The 22,377-nt window shown below is 49.1% G+C and overlaps 1 protein-coding gene across 1 annotated transcript in view; it reads right to left on the reverse strand.

Annotated features, from left to right (window-relative positions):
• Sptbn4 (spectrin beta, non-erythrocytic 4) overlaps positions 1-22,377 on the reverse strand; it is a 75,200-nt gene that overhangs the window by 1,935 nt on the left and 50,888 nt on the right. The window contains exons 21-35 of the mRNA XM_076837627.2: positions 15,976-16,200; positions 15,004-15,093; positions 12,860-13,138; positions 12,638-12,768; positions 11,613-11,817; positions 10,834-11,214; positions 9,239-9,483; positions 6,091-6,229; positions 5,911-5,995; positions 5,369-5,565; positions 3,727-4,349; positions 2,624-2,696; positions 1,788-2,080; positions 401-574; positions 213-255 (exon numbers count right to left, since the gene is read on the reverse strand). Coding sequence (XP_076693742.2) covers positions 213-255; positions 401-574; positions 1,788-2,080; positions 2,624-2,696; positions 3,727-4,349; positions 5,369-5,565; positions 5,911-5,995; positions 6,091-6,229; positions 9,239-9,483; positions 10,834-11,214; positions 11,613-11,817; positions 12,638-12,768; positions 12,860-13,138; positions 15,004-15,093; positions 15,976-16,200 — 3,183 coding nt within the window. The remainder of the gene's footprint in view (positions 1-212; positions 256-400; positions 575-1,787; positions 2,081-2,623; positions 2,697-3,726; positions 4,350-5,368; positions 5,566-5,910; positions 5,996-6,090; positions 6,230-9,238; positions 9,484-10,833; positions 11,215-11,612; positions 11,818-12,637; positions 12,769-12,859; positions 13,139-15,003; positions 15,094-15,975; positions 16,201-22,377) is intronic.

The following is a 22,377-nucleotide window of genomic DNA, read 5'->3' on the forward strand; positions in this document are numbered from 1 at the left end:
TCACCATCAGGGCCTCCTTGAACTCCTCTTCACTACTCCTGGCCTAGGAACCTCCCCTCTGGGCTCTCACTGCGCGTGGGCTTTCCCATTATATCCCTGAGAATTTTTGCGGGTGTGCTTCCCTTCTAGAGCCCATTACTCTGGGCCAAAAACCAGCCAGGCAGTTATGTCACTTTGAGGTCACATATGGGGTTGAAAGGACCAGATCTCACCTCATCTTTAGCCTGGAGCAAAAATTCACTGCCATCCTGGGTCCTACAGGAGAGAACATAGGACTTGAGGAGATCCCAAGAGGCCAAGCCCCAGCCCCCAAAGCAAATGTGCTCCAAGGGAGCCAGGGTCCTGCTGGGAGGGGAAGTTGGGCCTGGAATCCCTCCCTCCTGCCCACTGAGGGACTCACTGGAGCTTGAAGACATGCTTCTTTTTCTTGTAGTCACTAGCCACCTCGCTGGTGGCCTTGTGCAGGCTGAGCAGTGGCTCCCCACCATGTGTTCCCCCTGATGCTGGGCCTTTGGAGTCCTTGTAGAAGCCCAGCTCCCCCTTGCTGAGGACGCAGTACAGGCTCACCCACGACCTAGGGTAACAATTCAGGGCTCAAGGCAGAGCTGTAGCACTCTGAAGGAGTACTCTTCATTAACATATTCATGGCCTAAATATGCTGAGACTTCCAACCTCTGGGACTTTGCCTTAGCCAGTGAGGCCACATGACCAGGAGGCTCTTCCTTATGTCTGTCCCTGATCTAAGCCTGATCTGAGAGGTTCATCTAAAATTCCCAGAACCAAGCCTTCACCCAGGATGGCCACTGTTGGGCTTGCTCTTCCTTTTCCTCTCCAAACTGAATTTCCTGAAGGCAAGGCTTATCTCCTATGTAGCTTTTGTTCCACTCATCCCACACAAACCCCCACCCCATTCCTCCACCCCTACGGAGTTCCTTCAAGGAAAATCTATTGGTTTACTGTTTGGAATGAGGAATTCCTGCTCCCTATCTAACCAAAGCCCCAATCCAGGAGAAATTTATCTTAGAGCAAAATATACCAGATGCCCCTGTTTATTCCCACTTTGGCCTAGGGACAAGGAAGAATGACTCCCTCCAGACCCCATCAACACAGTCTGAACCAGCTCTGCCCACTTCTTGTCTTGGGTCTAAGCCTCACTCCACTCACTGGCCAGTCCTATCCAGTCTGGCTCCACCTGTCCCCAGAGTTTACCTCCAGTTGGCCAAAAATGTGTTGGACAACCAGAAACTGGAATCCAAGAGTAAATACACACACACACACACACACACTGTTAAGCCCTCATTTGGAAACCTATTTCAGATTACCCCAACACACTCCACTCAGCCGAGAGTTTGGGCACCGCCCCTTCTCAGACACACCTTCCCCACTTAAAACCATCCCACTCTGGGTGGATGAGATTTTGAGGCTCAATTTCACACAACATTGGCACTTGATTACTCACTCCAGCTTACTCCTCAGCTGTACTCAGCTCCTGGGTTGGTCGCTATAAGAGTTGGGTCCCAATTTGTTCACTTTCATATTACCGTCCCTCTTCCGTTTAAGCTCCCCTACTCAGCCCGAAAACGCCTTAATCCTACACCGTACCACTCACGTACACAAGTTGGATTCCTTGAAGTTGAGCCCCTCCCTCCCTTGGGCTCCAACCTAACCCCCGCCGGTGGGAGGTTCTGAAGCTGAGCCCGCCCCTTCCCTGGCCCGACTATTCACTCATTGGACACTCTGCGCATGGCCCCCACCACCATTTCCCAAAGCCCCGCCCACGCGCTCACCGGTTGGATGACTTGCGGTTAGCGTCGAGCTCGCGCTTGCGCAGCAGGAAGCCCTCGTGCTGCACTGTGTGAGTGGGCGGTGGCGGAGGCGCGGGGGCGGAGCCGCCCTGGGCCGGGGCGGAGCGCGAGCGCCGGCTTCCCCCGCCCTCACCACCCTCTCGTGGCCGCGGCCGCCGTCGCGGCTTGGGCCGGTCCCGGGCCCGCGGCCGATCCGGCCGAGGTGTCCGCTCGGGCGGCTCAAGCCCGTTGGGCAGGCGGCCAGGGGGAAGCTCGCGAGGCTGAGGCAGCGACGGCTGTGTGAAGGGAGGGGGAAGAGGGGTTCTGTCCATGGGGAGGGGCTTCTGTCTGGGGGAACCCGTGGGTCTGGGGTCCCATCCGTCTGCAGGGTCATCTGTCTTGGAGGCGAGTATGGGAGGACTTCTGGGCTGGAGGCCCAACGGGTCTTGGTATCGGTTTGGACTTCCTCTCGTGGGAGGAAGACGCTACATCTAAGAGGTTGGGATGCTAGGAATTCCTGTAGGGAGAAATCTGGGCCTTCGGTGTGTATGTGGCCATCTATGATGAAAATTGGGACCCCTCTGGGCCGGGAACTAGACCCTGTTTATGTATGTGTGGAGGGGCGGGGGAATGGAAGGGTTTCTTGGATCCGTGGTCCCATTTTTCTAAGGGAGAAATTTTCAGAATTGGCAGGATTTCTGGGGGTCCTGAGAGTCCATGCTGACTCTGCAGGGTCCAGGTAGGAGGATGGGCTCAAGGCGAGGCACTGGTTACTTCTGAGAACCTGACTCCTGCTCTGAGGGTCCTCATACCCCCACCCATCCTCTGGTTCAACTTACCACCCCAACAGGGAGCCCCGGGCCCGCCTCTTTCTCCTGCAGCTGCTCCACAATGTCAGCCAGGGTGGCCTTCCTGGGGGAGGAGGGGACAGAAAGACCCAGTGGAACTCAGATGCTTTCTCCCAGGGACTTTCTTGGCTGTACAGAGGAGGCTTCATGCCTTATCCTGAAATGCCAAGACCTTGTTCACTTCTCAGCTGTCCCCTGCAGATGTGCACCTTACACTCCATGAGTGTCCCAAGCATTGCTGCTGAATGGAAAACTGAACTCCCCCCACTTTTGAGTTTTAAGCAGCATAAAAGCAAACTAGTTCCTTCAAGCTTTTGAACACAGTCACATTTCTGCATCCGCCTCCTGAATTATCAAGTCTCCTGGATTTCCCCCCACCCCATTCTGGGTCGTCACTGTCTGGTAACAAGTCTGCTTCTCCCACTAGACTGAGTGTCATGAAGGTAGGACTGGGGCTAGTTTGGTCACTGTTATCCCCAGCACATGCCACCCAGACACTTGTAAATGTTCATGAAACAGGCATTTTTTAAAGGGTAAAGAAGTCATTGTTTCCTGTCCTCCTGGGACATAGCAGGTTGGATTAATCTGCATATTATACTCTTGTTAACATTGGAATCTGAAAGACCTGGGCTCCAGCCCTGATTTATACAAGTTGAATGACTGACCCTCTTTGTGTCTCAGTTGTCCTATCCATTTAATGGCAATGACAATATCCCCCAATTCATAATGCTGTTGAGAGAGTTGTAATAAGGGGTCTTCTCTCCAATTAAGGCAGTGATGGTTCCACCCAGTGGAGAAACATAATCAGTGCAGAGGACAGAATTCAGGCCAGGGGATACCCAGGGGATTTGATGCAGGACCCAGTGGCTGAAAAACTGCCCCTGGAGGAAGGCACTCTGCCTTTTCATTCTGCAGGAAGAGCTGCCCCTGTGGAACAATGGGCATATCTGCTACCCTCTTTCAGCCTCAGTTTACACCTCTGCAAAGTGGATACCAAGAAGGTCTGGACCCAGAAGCCTCCCCACTGGGCCTTCGCGGCTGTTGGAGCTCTTGCTAATCCCCTTCCCTGGCTCCCCGGATATAAGGGGCCTCACCCTTTGGCCAGCTCTCCTCTTATGGGCGTCTCCTGTTCGCTGGACTCCTGCCGCTCCAACCGCCGCTCGCGCCGCTCGCGCCGCCTCTCCATCTGCTCGTAGCGGCCCAGTGTAAGGCTATGTGCCACCTCGTGCTCCGCGGATTCCTGTCGTTCTGGTCTCCTCCTCCGCGCAGACTCCTCGGGTTGGTCAGCCGATTCTTGGCGCTCTGGCCGCCGCCTCCGGGGCAGCTCCTCCGCGCGATCCGCTGACTCCTGGCGCTCCGGTCTGGGCCGGACCTGCTCCGCAGCCGCAGGGGTCCCGGGAGTCTCCGCTGCAACGTTCTCCGGTGCGGCCGGAGGGGCCGCAGGCTCTACCCTCCCGGGGACCTCCGGCAGCCGGTCAATGCGCGGCTGGAGGCGCTCGGGCTTGAGCTCCTGGCGCACGTACCCCACCCGGGTCCGCACCTCGGCTGATAGCGTGTCCGAGGCCCGGCGGGCCAAGGGCTCCAAGCCCCTTTCATAGCCCCCTGGCCGCAGTAGAGGCGCCGCCTTGGCCGCCAGTTCCGTGGGGTCCCCAAAGAACTTGCGCCCCAACAGGGGAGTGGGTGGTTGCTTGCTTTGTTCCGCCTTGAGTTTCTCAATCTGGGGACAGAAGGACCAGGGACAGGATGGGGTGGGAAGGTGCGGAGAGTGAGTGGTCTGACAGGCACTCTGGGTTTTCTGCTTCACCTCTAAACCTATTAGTTCCTTGAAGAAACAAGATACCCAATGCCCTGCCCCACTTTCTGCCAGGAGCTTGATCCCCGTTCTTCCTGCAAATACCTCTTGCTCTTGTAGGAATCAGCTAAATCAACGTTCTCTCTGGGTGCTTTTCTAAACTTCTTCCTTCTTTAATGTTTCCCACCCAGGAACTCAAAACTTTTTATTACAATGGTCTCTTTGCCTCATCTCTTGCCACCCATGTCCTGGGGATTGAACTCAGGATGCTCTACTACTGAGCTACATATCCAGGCTTTATTATTAATATTATTATTATTATTGGGTACCCGGGATTGAACTCGGGGGCACTCAACCACTGAGCCATATCCCCAGCCCTATTTTGTATTTTATTTAGAGACAGGGTCTCACTGAGTTGCTTAGCCCCTGGCTTTTGCTGAGTCTGCCTTTGAACTCAGGATCCTCCTAGTCTCAGCCTCCTGAGCCCCTGGGATTATAGGCATGCACCACCTTGCCCTGCTTATTGTGTTTAATTTTGAAACAGGGTCTTACTAAGTTGTGGAGGCTGGTCTTGAACTTCTGATCCTCCTACCTCAGCCTCCAGAATCACTGAGATTACAGTCATATGTCATAGCACTCTGCATTTCTTAACCGTGTTAAGTCTCAGATGGGACTCCCCCAGGCCAGGGCAAACATTTCTAGGCTCCCATGGTGCCCTATGCCTCCCCCCATTCTAGCCCTTAGCCCTCTGCCTGTACTTCTGCATCACATTCCTGACCCTCTGTACTGTCATTGTCTAGTGTCAGGTCTGTCCCCCAGCCCCACTGGGAGCACAGTATAGATCTCTTAGCCCTCATTCAACAAGGGACTAGGCACCAAGTCCAGGTGTGTCTCTCTCATGCAGGATGGGTGTGGGGCAGGAGGGCAGGATCTGGAGTGCTCACCGTGGTCAGGCGTCGCAGAGAGCTGAACCTCTCTTCCCAAGCTGCGGCTGCCTTGCGGAAGGCCTCATGTCTCCGGATAAGCTGCTCTACCTCATCCACACTGCTGCCCAGCTCCCGGCTCTGCAGGAGTGGCTCCTGGGCTGTCAGCCAGGCATCAGCCACCACTGCCTCCTGGGCAAACTGATGCACTTCCAGCACTAGGGGCAGACACACAGGGTAAGGGCACTGGGAACACACAGGGACCATTTTGGGGGCAGCAATTGTCCTCCCTGGCCCTCCACACCCTGCAGGTTCCCCATCCCAGTCCTGACCACTGTGGGCTCTGCAGGAGTGATAGGGGCTGGGGTTATTTTGAAGGTCCCAGTTTCTCCCCTAGGAGTCCGCCATGAAGGATTCAGTGGCACCCCATCATCCACCCTCCCAGGCCTTTATGTTCGCTTCTTGGGTGGTGTGCAAAATGTGGTCATGTCATCCTCTGGGCCTTAACATGCTGGAGCATGTCTTTGTGTCCTTGAGCCACATGTGTCTGGATCCCCACTCACTCTGCTGCAGCCACTCCCAATGGCGGTCCCATTTGTCTGACACCTCCTCCTTCCTGGTTCCCAGTTTGTCCAGCTGTGCCTGGATCTGGGTGTGGTGGGTGGGTGGGAAGGGGTGTCAGGGGTGGCTTCCACCTCAAGGAACCTGGGGGGCAGAAGAGGACCCCAGGTGCCCCCCCCTACCTCATCAGCCATGGCACTCTTGTTGAGCAGAAGGGAGCGCCCCAGCTCCTGGCAGGCAGTCAGCTCAGGCACCCGTGCCTCCAGCTCAGTCTTCAGGCCCTGGTGGTAGTTCATGAGCACCTCCACCGATGACACATCCCTGCAGTGGGCAGTGACAGGGATTTGAGCCACTGGAAGTCACCCTCAGCCCAACCCATATATGCAGTTCCCATCAATTCCCTTGAGGCTGATGCTTCATGGCATCTCAGGATACCTACCTTCTATGGCCAAGTTCTGAGGGTCCAATGGTCTTCACTAAATCAATGATTCCAATTTTCCAAGGTGTCAAAGTTTCATACTTGTGATTCTAACCTTCTAGGATTTCAAGGTCCAATTTTTCTAACTTGCTAGAGCTATGCTTGTGAAATTTCCACCAGCTGATGATTCTAACCCTACAACTCTGTGCTGTCCAGTGTATTAAACACTAGACACATGTTGCCACTTGAAATGTGGTAGTTCTGAACTGATGTGTTAAAGTGCACACCAGATTTTGAGGACTTAGTGTAAAAATGAATATAAAATATCTTATTAATATTTTGTTTTGTTTTAGAGATGGGGTCTTGCTATGTTGTCCAGGCTGGTCTCCAACTCCTGGGTCCAAGCTGTCCTCCAATTTCAGCCTCCTGAGTACCTGGGACTTCATGCCCATACCACCACTGCCAGTCTAGTTAACATTAATTGATAATGTTGATATTGACTATCTTGAGCACATAGGGTCAACCAATATGTATAGCTGCCTAGGCACAGTGGCATATGTCTATAATCCCAGTGACTCAGGAGGCTGAGGCAGGAGGACTCCAAGTTTGAGGCCAGCCCCAGCAATTTAGTGAGATCCTGTCTCAAAACAAAAAAATAGAAAGGACGGGGGATGTAGTTCAGTGGTAGAGCACTCTGAATTCAGTCCTCAATACTACGCAAAAAAAAAAAAAAAAAAAGTATTGTTGCCCAGCAGGGTGGTGCGCACCTGTAATCCCAGAGACTCAGGAGGCTGAGACAGGAGATCAGGGTCGAGGTCAGGGTCAAGGTCAGGCTCAGCAACTCCAGGAGGCACTAAAGCAATTTAGCAAGACCCTGTCTCAAAAAGGGCTAGGGATGTGGCTCAATAGTAAAAGCACCTCAGGGTTCAATACCCAGTACAAAAAAAGAAAAGGAAAGTATTGCTAAAATTCATTTTAATTTGCTTCCTTTTACTTTGTTAATGTGGTTACAAGAAAATTTTTAATTATATATGTGGCTCACATTTGTGGCTTGAAATATATAACTATTGGACAGGACCATTGTAAACTATCCAATGTCCAACACAAATTCTAAATTTCTGAAGGTTCCACCAGTTAGCAATTATAGTTTTATAATAATGTGTCCAAACTTATTTCTGAAGGCCCCACATTGTAATGAATTTTAATTTTAACATGTCAAGTGACCTTTCTGATTCTGTCCATCCCACAGATGTGCTCTCTCCTCTCCATCTCAGTAGATTCATCTATCATTCATCCATGACTAGTCATTTCCTTTTCTCTCCCCCTTGACCATCAGAGAAGACTGGACACTTATAATTTTAAAATATATGCTGTGAAATGATACAAAGCCTGAGATTTGTTTTGAAACAACACAGCATAAATGGAGGGAGAGTAGCTGAAATGAGACTGGTAGGATGTTGATTATTCAAGTCACATGTTCTCAATTCCCATGCAGCTTCACTATGTTGTTATATCTACTTCTGTATATTGGATACTTAAATTTTCTCATCATGAAGACATTTTAAGTCTGAAAATCGAGATTTCTTCTTCATCTTGACATAAACACCACTCTGGCTCAAGCCACCAATGGCTCTCACCTGGACCAGCTGGTCTACCTGTCTATTCCTCACTGATGCACTTTTCACCTTCCTCCCTGCTCTGAACTCTCCCATGGCTGCCAACTCAATCAGGGAAAAGGCAAAGCTTTTCCTGGTCTCCAGGGCCCTACTGGCCCTCTGGCCTCACTTCTTGCCACTCCTCACTCCTCCTCCTTTCCTTCCCTGCAGCCAAGGTGAGACTGTGGCTCCTGCTCAGACATACTTAGTCCACCGTAGGGTCTTTGGAACTCTCCTTCTCCCCCAAACCTAACCTGACTCACCCAGCACTTCAGTCAGGTCTCCCTCCACTCAAACATCCTATCCTCAGAGAGACCTTGCCAGTGTCACCTGGTTCCCTTACCTTGCTTTATGTTTCCTGATGGCACTTCTCACTCTCTGAAATGATATTAGGGGCTTGCTTGTTTACCAATTTGTTGCCTCTCTCCGCCCTTGGAGGCCAAGGGCTTGACCTTGTCCACTACATGGCCCACAACAAGTATTCAGTAAATATTTGCTAGGGGCTGGAGAGGAACGGCTCAGTGGTAGAGCATGTGCTTAGCATTGGAGGGGCCCTGGGTTCCATCTCCAGCACCTAATAAATATTCACTAAGTAAATGGATGAAGGCTCAAGGCCTTACCAGCACAGAAACAATACCATATGTCACCCTCTCCAGGTCCTTTTCTTCTTGGGCACACTGATGGTCTCAGCCTTCAGCCTCTCTGGGAGATAAACTGGCTAACTTACCAGCAGCATGTGAGACCCTCCTGCTGTCTTTTTCCCTTTGAGAGGGTTGAGGAAATGACCCCCAGGGCCAAATGGCAGGATCCTGGTTCCCAATCACTGTGGGACAGGTTTGGCTTCTGCTGGACACTGACATACTGCCATTATGTGAGCAGTAAATCAGTGCCTACTAGGTTAACCCCAAGATATGGGAATTGTCACAGTGTTCCTCCACCCTGACAGGGACCACACCTCCCCTGCACCCAACCTGGCCTCAGCCCATCCCATACTGTAACACCTGGAGATGGAGGGCAGTCTTAGGCACCTGGGAAGGACAGAGAGCAGGAGGCTGCCCCATGCTCTGAGACGCCAATGCCAGTCCCCAAAGGGGTCCAAATGCATGTGAAGTTTCTAGAACAGTGACAGGCACATGGGGTGCCATGCAGATACTGGCTGTTGTGGTTTCCTATGGGTAGGGGATTGTTGGTGGGCGGGGGACAGCTGAGAGAGGCTGCCAGTGGCACGTAGGAAGCCCGAGGTGGGATGAGGGGCACCTGGGCTTGTCAGCTGCCCCGATCTGGCCCGCGATGCCGTCCATCCAGGAGAGCAGGTCGCGGGCCTGGCTGTGGAAGCGCAGGGCGTCGGCCGTGGAGCTGACGTGCAGGCGGGCGTCCTCGCAGGCTGCCAGCAGCTCTTTCCAGCCCTGCAGCACCTCTTGCTCCCGGCTGGCGATGGCCTCGGCGTGCTCGCCCGCGTACACGGTCCGCAGCTGAGCAGCGCCCTCCTGCAGCTGCCGTACCTGAAGGGTGAGCCAAGTCTGGCGGCAGCCCTCCGCCCCGCCCAGGCCCCGCCCAGGCCCCGCCCTCCCCTTCTCGCGAGCGACCTAGGCTCCACCCTCTCCTTCCCCCGTTGCAGACGGAGTGCGGAGCCTGTTGCGCTCTGAGATCCCAAGACCCGGCTTCCCTCCCACCTGCTGCCTGATCCTCTGGCCTCTGCTCTCTGACTTCTTGTACACTCACTACCAACTACTCATGTCTGCTTCCTGATTCTTCTTCTGGGTTTTGACTTCTTTTAAATCTACCACTGCCTGATTTCTTTTGGTCTCCCACCTATTTTTTCAGGCAGGCCCACCTCTCTCTTGTTTCAGAGCAATCTGATTTCCCCAGGAAACCCCTTGCCGCCCTGATGTCCACTGGGTATGTTTCCCAACCTGCATTCTATTCATTCAGACCCACTGCTGATGAGTAGACCAGTTCCTTTAGAAACACTATTCAATTTATAGTCTCCTCTTCTCTCTCCCTCTCTTTCCTTCCTCGGCAGTGCTGGGGATGAAATCCAGGGTCTTCCTCGTGCCAAGCAGTGCTTTACCACAAAGCCATATCCCCAACCCTTTTCATTTTTTATTTTGAGACAAGATCTCCGTAAGTTGCCCAGGTTGGCTTCGCACTTGTGATGCTTCTGCCTCTGTCTCCCAGTAGCTGGGATTACAGGTGTGTGCCACTGTGTACTGCTTACCCACTCCACCCCCATTTCTAACAGATCCATCACTTAATTGCTATCTCTCTGAGTCCTATTGTAAAAACAATTGTCCAATTTCTATCTCCTTTTAGGCCTTCAAACCAGTTGCCTTCAGTCCTGCTGCCTGAGTTCTATTAGGCCCACAACTTCATTTCCACCCAATTTCTTAGGTCCACCTCCCAATTCCTCTCAGACCCTCCGCCTAATTTCTATTAGCTCTGTTGCCTTTTCCATTCAGCTCTTCCATATCAAAATAATTTCAGAAAAAATATTTTTAGCAGAGACCTGCTGTCTAATTTCTATCTGCCCACAGCCAAATTTCTCTTAAATCTCTCAAAATTATGCTTTAATCCTCCATCTAAATTTACCATACTGGGATCTTACCATTCACTTGGAACCACTGCCCAACTATATATGGAAACATCATATCTTTTCCACCAGCCCTACTACCTCATTTTTTTCTGTCACTACCCCATTTCCATGCACCATACAATCAGTCCAATTTCTTCCTCTTCTGAGGTCTACTTTCTATTTGTCCCACTGCCTCTTATGATCTCCTCCACAGCCTGACTTTTGTCTGCGTTGCTGCCCACATGCCTCCCACCTTGCCCAATGGCCACCATCGCCCCACCTGGGACACGAGCAGCTGCAGATCGTGCTCAAAGGCTCGCAAGGTCCTTTGCATGGAGCTGGCACTGGGTCTTGGCTCAGGTGGGGCAGTAAGGCGAGGCAGTCGCCTCCGCTTCTCCTCAATTTGTCCTTGAAGCTCTCGGGCATCACTGAAGAACTTATGTAGCTCCCGAGAAGCGGCCAGCAGCTGGGCCCGAGTACCCATGAGCTCCAGCAGCTCGGCCCAGGCCTCGTTCAGCCCATCCTTCCACTCAGCCATGGTGGCTGCTGCCGTATGGCCACACTCGATCAGCTCATCCACCATCTGGTTCACAGCTGCCAGCCGCTCACGTCCTGCCGTGCCCGTCTCACTGGCGAACTCTGAGAATTTCTCCTGCAGCACCTGCCACCAGGATGTATGGGGGGGGGGACACAGCAAGTGGGCAAAGGTGCTGCATGTACCCGTCCCCTCCAACTTGCTATCATGTGAGGGGCATGAGTCATTAAAAAAATAAATATCATTATAATAAAAAATAACATCCAATACTCTGTAGCAATAATAGAAATGACAATAATAAAATAGTAATGATGGTACAGTATTAATAACGAATCCTGTGCAAGACCCTGAGTATGCTGTGCAGGGTTCTAAGTCCTTTACGACATATTAATTCATTTGTCTCACAGTGGAGCCATGAGGTGAGTGCTATTACTATGCCCATGCTACAGATGGGGAAACGGAGGCCCAGAGAATATTAGGAGCATACCCAGTGGCCACTGTTTTTCCTAATGATGCTTACTTACCGAGACATGCTCGAAGTCCTGGCCCAGCTCTGGTGAACCAGCCACCACCTCCTTCTCAGCAATCCAGTGCTCTAGCTCATCCACCTGGCGACTGAGCTGGTACAGCCAGTACTGCTGCTCCAGGCCCACCCTTCGTTCCTCCCCAAGCTCCTTGAGCGCCACGTACAGGCGGTCCACCTGAGACTGCCGCCGGCTGATCTGCTCGCTAGAGAAGGGGGGAGGGGCAGGGGAGAGCCCCCTGAGACTTCTGGGGCAGTGCTGTGACCTCATCTCCCCCTCCCAAGGTATTTCCTCTCAGCTTCCCTCCAGCAGAGCTGTTTTCTGCCAAATCTCAGATTCAATTAGCTCTGGACTGGATCTCAGCACCCAGAGAAAGCTCTGCCTCCAGAGCTTGATAAGCTCACCTCCACTCCCCTGGAACTGCCTAATTTATTTTATGCTTTTGTCCTTTTTGTTGTTGTTGTTGTTTTGCCCAGTTTCTTATATCTTTGATCCCTTGTCCCTCTCATGCAGTGATATGGGTGGCCAGCCAACCCACCCACCTCCGGTCCTAATCTCGGGATTCACTGGAACAAGGCTCCTGCTCAGCGCCCCTCTTAGATCCCACCCTTAGAAAAAGATTTTCAGAGGCTTGGTCTAGCCATATCAGGAGGTCTCAGGTCCCATCCCCATGTCCAATCTCAGCGTTCCAGGCTTTTCTGTCCTCCCAAACACTGCCCAGACACTGGGTAGAAAGAGGACTTTCCTTTCCCTGGCTATGACTTCTCTAACTCAGTCGCCTCCCCCTTTACACCCAATAAGGTCCATTACAGCACTCAAATCCCAAAGCTACTGGCCCCGCCCTCTAAACCATGCCTGTGCAGTGCCTCTTTATTCTGGTTCCTCCCAGTGGCCAAGATCCGAGGGCGCCAGCCCCAATGTCCAGTTCTGGCCCTGCCAAGAGCTAACCTTTGGATCCTGATCCTGCTGGACCATTCCCTACAAACTGGCCCCGCCCCTAACTGGCCCCGCCCCCGCCCGCCCACCTGTCCGGGTGCCCCATCTCCAGCAGCGCCCGGCATTGGCGCGACAGCTGCGCGATGCTCTCTTCGTAGTTCTCCACGCCCTGCTCCAGCTGCAGGTGCTTCTTGAGCAGCTGCAGGGTGCTCTGTTCATCCTGGGGACACATGGCACCCGCGATGAGGCGGCAGAGGCCGGCCCCGGGCTCCTGCGCCCCCAGGCCCCCAGCACCCCCAGCCTGGGCGCACCTTGCCCTTGTCCTCACTCATCATGAGCAGCTCCTGCTCGCCCAGCCACGCCTCCACCTCGGCCACGTCGAAGTAGTACTGTTCCACCTGGAAGGCGGCGTCCAGCACCTGCTGCCTCCGCTCAGCCGCCTCGCGCAGTCCTGCCCAGGCGCTCTGCAGTTGCTCCAGGCCACGGCGCACGGCCTCCGCCTCTGGGCTGCGCAGCGAGGCCAGCGCGCCCGCGCGCTCCAACACCTCCTCCAGGCGCGGCCCATGCGCCTGGATCTCCCGCCGCAGGCCCTGGGATTGGAAGGTCCGAGTGGAGACCAGGATTCAGAGATTCCTCAAGGCCATGATCACCTACCTCTGTGACCAGCATGGGCCCGCGGAACAATTAGCAAATATTCCGATCGCTTACCAGATAGATACACAGGCCAGTTACAATATAAGCGTTTTGCCGTTACTCGCTAACTCATACCCCCATGTTGTGGGTGGGAAAGCAAGCAAGGAGAGAAGCTAGGATCCCAAGAACGAGTAGCTAGTTAAGGCTGCCAGGATTTGAACACAGAAGGCTGGCTCCAGACTGCTCCCTCAACCAATAAATTTGGTGATACAAGACAGCATCCAAAGGTTGAAACAGAGGCTTGCAAACTAGGCTGAAGTATAATTTATAAGTAGCTGCCCGTCCATATCTGTCGATCCTGCATGTGTAGCTCAATCAATGTGAGCTTCGATGATTCCCTTCGGCAGCCCCTGTAGATCCAGCACTCCCGTTGCACACACAGCCCAGCCCAGCCCACCCCCCGCCCGTTTTAAACATTAAGTGCTCTTAATTGGGTTTCCTCAACTGTGACAAGGGCCATGCAGTTCTGTTTGTTCCCAACACTGTCAAAGGCATGCAGTATTTTCATTAAGATAAAAAAGTAAAGTCTAAGAAAGACTCCAATCTCTGAAAGAACTTCATTTAATGCAACACAATCTCATGATCATGAACTTCTCAAAAGAGTTTGTGGCCCCACCTCCCGATATCCTTCGGCGTTGAATTCTACCAACTTATTTATGGGTAACATGGGGGAAATAAAATGACAATACCTGTCTCATAGGGTTGTTGAGGGAATTAAGTAATCCACATATCCCCTGCCATCATTCCCAGTGGGCAGTTCTTAGTACATATTAAGTCTTTCATCAAATATGATTACTATTATTTGCCTTACTTTGGGCTTTAGTCCTCTGCTACAGAGTTTGAGAACCTCTTTTCTAGACCAACTGTCCTCTTATTTGGATATAGAAATGAGGTCACAAGAGGTGAACAGATATCCAGAGATTTGGGGGGGGCTCAAATGCTCCTTCCCCCAATTTGCTCAACTTAGGGGTCAGCACCTGCTCTCTGATTATCTATATCTTTTGCCCCTAAGGACATTAAAAATTTTTTTTAGTTGTAGATGGACACATTACCTTTATTTTATTTATTTTTATGTGGTGCTGAGGATCAAACCCAGTGCCTCACTCATGCCAGGCGAGCCCGTTGCTGCTGAGCCACAACCTCCCCTATGGGTATTTTGAGGTTTTGTTTGTTGAATTTTTTCCTTGCCCCAAAGCCATTCCCCTTATTTCTAGTCACAAGACCTTCCTTTTCCTTTGGGGAACCCCCTTGTCTCCTTCTCAGGCCAGGTAATTTAACTGAAGCTCATTCCACCAGCAGGTTCCAGGCCCTCAGCCCTAGCTAGACTAAGGAACCAACCAAATCCCATCATGAATAGCTGGGGGCAGGGGGGGTGTCACATGACCCAAGTTGAGCCAATAAGAGTTATCCCTGGGACTAATGGAAATTTTTGAGAGGAAGAAATTCTCTTTGGTTTTTCTGCTGGGATGTAATCTGAACCTGCTGGAGGCCTTTCATCACCAGATAAAGAGAGGAAAGTTGACCTGAGAACAAAGCTAATATGAAGGGAAAAGAGAGAGAGGGAGAGAGAGAGAGAGACACACACACACACACACACACACACACACACAAGGCACCTGGATGTATCTGGACCTGCTGTCCACAGTCTTTTCAATTACAAGAGCCAATAAATTCTTTCAGGGGTTTTTAGCCACCTTGAGTTGTTTTCTGTCACTTGTTATCCAATTGTGTCCTACCTTCTCCCTCACCTGGCTCAGCTCACCTGGTTCTTTTTGATGTGCTGCTGGACAGCCTGTAAACCACTGCCTCGTTCTGTCTGCATGGCCAGTGGCAGCCGCTCCTGAACCCATGCCTGGAGAGGACACAAGGAGTAGGTCAAGGGGAAGATGCACCCAAAGACTGCTGTGTCCCACTAACACTCAAGCCCTCTGCGTGGCATCCGGTGGCCTTCCTTGCCTGAAAGCTCAGACACATCTTTCGCCTCCTCTAGTGACATGCTTTGTCTTGCTCTCTGCACTTGGGCAGCCTCCTGCTCACTGCTGGCTCTTGCACATGCAGGTCTGGCTTCCTGGAAGTCCCTTCCCATTCCTCCTCACTTGTGCTCTTCCTTCAGGTCTCAGCTCAGACATCCCCTCCTCCAGGAAGCTCTCCCTGACTTAGAACTTTGGTCAATTACCTTCTTGGGCTTCTACTGCTCCTTACACTCATCATCATGATCCTAACCACCCTGGGTTGTCACTGTCTGGGACAAGTCTGTTTTCCCCTTTGGATTCTGAACCTTCTATGGCCAGCAGCAGGGTCTGCGCTGGTTACCTGTGGGCCCCAGGTCCACAGGCTGGGCCCGGACTGATAAGTCAGTAACAAATTAGTCAAAGTGAATGAATGAACAAGCCAATCAGGGAGTGATTGAGTGAGGAAATGAATAGAAACGAGAAAATGAGCGAATAATGAGTGATAAGTAAATAGTGGAAGAAGAAATAAAGAATCAACTGGTGAGTATATAAATGACTTCATGAATGAATCAATGAGTGGTTGAAAGTGAGCATGAATATGAAAGAGTAAATGACCAAGTGAATGAATGACTGAGTCTGTCGGTGCCCTCCACTCTCAGACCCGCCCCCGTCCCCTACACCCAGCCCCCGCTGGTCCTCAACCTCGAGATCCCGGGTTCGTCCCACACCATTCTCGAAACTCCGCCCCTGATCCCGCCCAGGGTCCTGGCGCCCAGCCTCACCAGCTCGTCGTCTAGGTCGTGAGCCACCTGATGCAGCTCCTTGGAGGCCAGCAGCAAGCGGCGGCGCTCCTGCAACGGCTCCAGCAGGCGCACCAGCCGCTCGCCCACCGCGTTCTGCCGCTCGCCCACCAGCTCCTTGCTCGCCGGCTCCAAAGGAAGCGCCGCCGTCTGCGCCTGCAACTCTCCTACCTCGCGGTACCACTCCTCCACCTGTGACTCCATCGACTGCGGGAACAGGGGCAGGGTCAGCGGGGTCCACCTTCCCTCCGGATCCTCCTGTGGCTCTCCAGTACCACTCGCCTCCGCCCACCGTTCCACTCAGTCCCCTGCAGAAGCGCCACCATCCATCCCGGGGGCGGGTGGGGAGGGGATCCTGCAACCCCCTAAACTAGCTCCTGCCCCAGGGCTCGGCCTTATCTGCTCCCTCTGCCAGACACACTCCTCCTGGTCAGTCAGATTTCAGCTCAAATATTACCTTCACAAAAAGGCTTACCTGACCCTGGGACTCAAATGGTCCATCCATTCATTAATTGCCAGAACAACCCTTCAAGGTTGATAGTACCCCCGTTTTACAGAAGAGGAAACAGGCCCAGAGAAGTTAGGTAATTTGTCCAAGAGCTAATCTTGCCAGACATAAAAAATAAATACAAAGCTAGAGTGGTTTGGATGGTCGATGTGCCATAGGGATAGACCAAAAGTGCAAAAGCAGACCTAAATACACAGGAGAATTAACGGTTTATAGATGCCATTACAAATCCCCAAGGAAAAGATGGGCAGTTTAGTGAACGGTCATAGGCCAACTGGCTAACCAATTTAGCTGGATCCCTTCCTTGCTCTTTATACTAAAAACAGTCCCAGATGGATTAAAGACGTAAATGGAATAAGTAAATCCACAAGAAAACCGGGCAAGTTGCACTGATAATCTTGGGATGGAGAAAACTTTTCCAAGCTTAAACCCATAAAGGGAAAGAGTTATAAATCTGACCACATAAAAACCAACAAAATTTTTATAGATGTAAGTTAGAAGGCAAATTTCAACCTGAAAAAATATTTGATAAGAATTAGAACAAGGAACTGATTTCTTTAATCAGATAATTCCCCTGCATTCTGCTTACTCCGCCTCCATATTTACCACCACCATTCCATGACTGTATTTACTCATGTGCATCATGATGATGATGATGATGATGATGCACATGAGTGGGGATTTAACTCAGGAGCACTTTACCATTGAGCTACACCCCAGCCCTTTTTTATTTTGAGATAGGGTCTCACTAAGTTGCTGAGGGTCCCGCAAAGTTGCTGAGGCTGGCCTCAAACTTGCAATCCTCTTGCCTTAGCCTCCTGAGTTGCTGGGATTACTGAGGTGGGCTGCTGCATCTAGCTACTCATGAGCTTTTAATTGCTCTCCTGCTTCTAGAATGTGACCTCCCTGAAGACAGGGGCTGTGTCACATTCACTGCTGCATTTCTGAGTGCCCAGAACAGTGCCTGGCACACAATAGGCCTCCATTATGATTTATTCAAAGTGGGATATCAGCAAAGAAAAAAAGATGATAAATATTAAAAAAAAAAAAAAAGGCTGGGGATGTGGCTCAAGCGGTAGCACGCTCGCCTGGCACACATGTGGCCCGGGTTCGATCCTTAGCACCACATACAAACAAAGATGTTGTGTCTGCCGATAACTAAAAAAATAAATATTAAAAAAAAGAAAAAAAGATGGGACAAAAGAGAAACAGGTATCAAGGCTGGTGGTTGTGGCTCAAAGGCAGAGCGCTTGCCTAGCACACAGGAGGCACTGGATTCAATCCTCAGCACCATATAAAAATCAATAAGTAAAATAAATGTATGTCCACCTACAACTAAAAAAATTTTTTTAAATGTTTAAAAAAATAAGCATCAGATGCAAACAGGGAACACACATGTGAAAAGATGCCCAGTCTCTCCAGTCATCAGGAAAAAGCAAATTAAAACAAGATATCCTCTTGTACTCATCAGACGGGCAAAACTGTAAAAAGCAGATAATATCTAGTGTTGGCAAAGATGCAGGGAGAAGAGCATGCTCTGCCACTGTGGGTGGCAGTATAAATTGGCAGAGCTTTTTTGGAAGACAATTTGGCAGGTCCTATCAAAATGTAATATATGCATACAACTGACCAACACTTGCACTTCCACTCTTATGAATCTATCTAAAGAAATACTGGCACATATGCACAAAGATGTGTGTCCAAGGATTTCACCATCGTGAAGTTTATAATAGGGGAAAAAACTAGAAACAACCTCATTGCCCATCAAGAGTGAAATGCTTAAGGCTGGGGTTGTGGCTCAGGGGTAGAGCACTCCCCTAGCATGTGGGAGGTACTAGGTTCCAACCTCAGCACCACATAAAAAAAGTAAGTAAAACAAAGGTATTGTGTCTGTCTATAATTAAAAACAAATATTAAAAAAGAAGAGTTAAATGGTTAAACAAATCTTCATGAGTAAGGAATAAATAAGAAGAGTTACTGTGAGGAGGAAAGAACAATTTAGATCCTCCATATGATATAAATTTGTAGTGAATTGCGCATGCATAAAAATTCCCTGGAGTAAACAAGAAATTAATAACAGATGGTATCTATCGTGGAGGCATAAGAACCTAATGAAAAGATAACGGGGATAGAAAAAAATTTCATGTAGGATTTTTTTTTTTGTATGGTTTTTGATGTCTGAAGCATGAAAATTTATTTATTAAAAAATTCAAATTAAACATGAAAATAAATAAAACACAGGCACATTTGTAAATACATAGAAAAAGATCTAGGAAGATGTACACAAAATAATAACTAGGGTTCCTTTTGGAGTATAGGATTTGGAGGTGAATATTAGCCTCCTGAGTTGCTGGGGTTACTGAGGAGTGCCGCTGCATCTAACTATTCATGAGCTTTTAATTTTTTTTGTATTTTACTGAAGACTTCTAAGTTAGTAAGACATTTTGCCATAAAGAATATATTTACATATTATGTGATTCTAAACAGATGAAAGAAGTCTAGAGAAGAAAACAAAATAATAATAAAATTAAGTGGTAACAGATTACAAGAAATGATCGCAAACCAAAACTCAAGAAGCAAGGCAGGACTTTTACTCCAAGGTTCTGAGTGTACAGCTGTTGGCTTGTCCAACATGAAGTCCCTCCTTCCTAGCGCCTGGGATCCTACTCTCAGGTCCTGAGGAGCCAGTGGAATCTGGAGTCCCACTGTGGCCCAAGTGGGGCCAATTGGAACAATGAACTCCCCCTGGCCCCCAGGATTGGGTCAGGAATACCTAAACAGGGCCAAAGAAAACTCTTCCAGCTTCCTTAGGGGCTGAGGGAACCCTGTGGTCCAAGGACAGTCATGTGACTCAGGCCCGGCCAATGAGAACATGGAATCGCTCTGGCCATCAGACTGACGTAGCTGGGCATGTGACCTCAGAAGAGGCAAAGGAAAGTCTTCTCACTGTTGCTGGGAAAACTGTGCATCACAGCCGAGGCCCTCTTTCTTCCCGTGGGGCTCCTAAGCTGAGAGGATGGAGGCCTGCGGTACTAGGGACTGTCTTGTCACCAGAGGGAAGAGACCCCCTGAGAAAGAATGAGCCCAACACACAAAAGTGGGGCTCAGAAGTGAAGAGATTCCTGAGGCTATAATTTAAATGATCAATCCACCCGAGAGTCCCAGCTGATAGAGTTCACAATTCATAAGGAAATAAAAATGGGTTTAAAAAAATCAGACTTTATAACACATCAAAACCACACAAGATGGAAATTTAAAAGGTGCAATTACAAGAAGCAGAAGTGAAAGAAGGAACAGTCATCTTAGGATCTCCTTCACAAAGGATTGTTCTTCCTAAAAATCATCATAGTGATGAGTAGAAACAATACAATGTGTTAGAATTCAGGAAACTTAAATATGGTCTGAGATTTCATGGTTATAAGCTCCAACTTTTCATTAGAAGAAAACCCTCCGGCAAGTGGCCTCCTGACTTGAGATGGGATAATTTCAGGGACTGATACTTTTCTACTTCTGCAAAAGATGCTACATTTCTTTTAATGCTACATATTTTGAACACCCATTCAATGTGTATCCTTTTTTTTTCTACAAACATGAGTATAAGATTCATAATACAATGGTCACTAAATACACAAAAAGACACTCAACCTCCACTATTAAGGAAAATGCTAATAAAAATAATAACAATAGCTAAACTACAGAACCAACCTAGGTGTCCTTCAATAGATGAAGGGATAAAGAAAATGTGGTATGTATATTCAATAGAATATTACTCAGCGTTAAAGAAGAATGAAATTATGGCATTTGCCGGTAAATGGGTGGAGCTGGGAACATCATGTTAAGCAAAATAAGCCAATCCCAAAAAACCAAAGGCCAAATGCTTTCTCTGATAGGTGGATGCTAATTCACAATAAAGGCAGGGGCGGTGTTGGGAAGAATAGAGTTACCTTAGATTAGGTAGCAGGGAGTGAGGGGAGGGGAGGGGTGGAGATGTGGGGATAGGAAGGATAGTAGAATGAAAAAGACATTATTTCCTTATGTACATATATGACTGTATGATTGATGTGATTCTGCAACACGTACAATCAGAAAAATGAGAAATTATACCCCATCTATGCATGATATATCAAAGTGCATAAGTGCATCCTAATGTCATGTATAACTAATTAAGACATATTTAAAAATTCAAAAAAAATCACAAGCCAGGATCCCACCTCTCAAATTGGCAGAGATGAAAAGTTTGTGTCTAATGATGGTGAACATGTGGGGAGAAGACAGCTCTCAACCAACAGGTGTGGCCACTGTCTTTTCAGGAGAATATTTGGCAATATTGATCAAAAAAATAAAATGCATATCCTTTTGGTCTAGAGATTTTACTTTAAGGATCATTTTATACAGAAACACTTACTTGCACATGGGATCAAATATGTATGGACAGGAATGCTTGCTGCAGAAGGTTGGAACAGCCCAAAGGTCTCTGAACAGAAAGCTGGTTAGACAGACTGTCAGGATGGAGGTACAGCACTTGCCTAGCATGTGTGAGGCCCTGGGTTCCATCCCCAGCATCACACATGAGAGAGAGGGAGCCGAGAGGGAGAGAGAGGAAGAAGAGGAGGAGAGGAGAAGGGAGGAGAAGAGAAAGGAGGGGAGGGGAGAAAAGGGGAGGGGAGGGAGGAAGGAGAGAGGAGAGGAGATTGTCAAACCACCCTGTGGAATATTATGCAACAGTTTAAAAGAACAGGGTCCAGGAATTAAATTGACTACATTATGTTATGTACATAGGCCACAATGAAACCCACTATTCAGTATAATTATTAAGCACCAATAAAAATTTTAAGAAGATAAAATTTGGACCAAGGAAGGATGTCCAGGATATTTTGTGAAGTAAGAAAGGCAAGTTTGGGCTGGGGTTGTAGCTCAGAGGCAGAGCGCTTGCCTAACACATGTGAGGCCCTGGGTTCGATTCTCAGCACCACATAAAAATAAAATAAAGATATTGATTGGGTCTAACTACAACTAAATAAACAAAATATTTTAAAAAAGAAAGAAAGGCAAGTTCTAGTATGGGATACATACTGTGTGAGTATGTGTGTGTGTGTGTGTGTGTGTGTGTGTGTGTGTGTATACATGCACATGCATGGAATATTTCTAGAAGGACAGAGAAGAAAGTTTTCAAAGCCAATAAACCCCTGAGGAGTAGGACTACACATGGAGGATGTCTTACTTTTTATATAATATCCTTCCATTTGAGCTTCTCACCACAACACTGAGAGAAGGCACCACAAAAAACAGTAAAAATAAGAAATAAAAGCAGAGGAAACAGGAAGTAGTGATTCATCCTACAACATGGATGACCCTTGAAAACATTTTGTAAAGTGAAAGAAGTCAGGCATGAAGGACCATACATTGCTTGGTTCCATTTCTATGAAATGTCTAGAACGGGCAAATCCATAGAGATACAAATGACACTGGGCGGGAGGGAGGAAGATGGGCTGTGATCGCTAATGGATATGGGTTTCTTTGGGGATGATGAAAATGTTCTGCGATTGCTAGTGGCGAGGGTCGCACAACTTTGTAAATCTACCAAGGACCACTGAATTGTGAGCTTTAAAACTTGCACTTTATGGTTATCTGGTATATACAATATAAACTTCATGTTCATTTTTTGAAAAGACATCGAAGTTTTAAAAACACAACAGAATCTGAAAGGTGAGATTCTTGCTTACTTATTTTAATTTGCATCATCCTTAGTGGCAAAGGAAGCTGAACATTTCTGTGTGTTTTTAATGACCATTGTGCTTCTGAATCTTTTACCCATGTTTGAAAAAAAAAAAAAAAAGACACACATTAAATAGGTGTTCAAAATGGACAGCCTCAGG

The sequence above is a fragment of the Callospermophilus lateralis genome, chromosome 18, assembly GCF_048772815.1.
Source record: "Callospermophilus lateralis isolate mCalLat2 chromosome 18, mCalLat2.hap1, whole genome shotgun sequence".
Taxonomy (NCBI): domain Eukaryota; kingdom Metazoa; phylum Chordata; class Mammalia; order Rodentia; family Sciuridae; genus Callospermophilus; species Callospermophilus lateralis.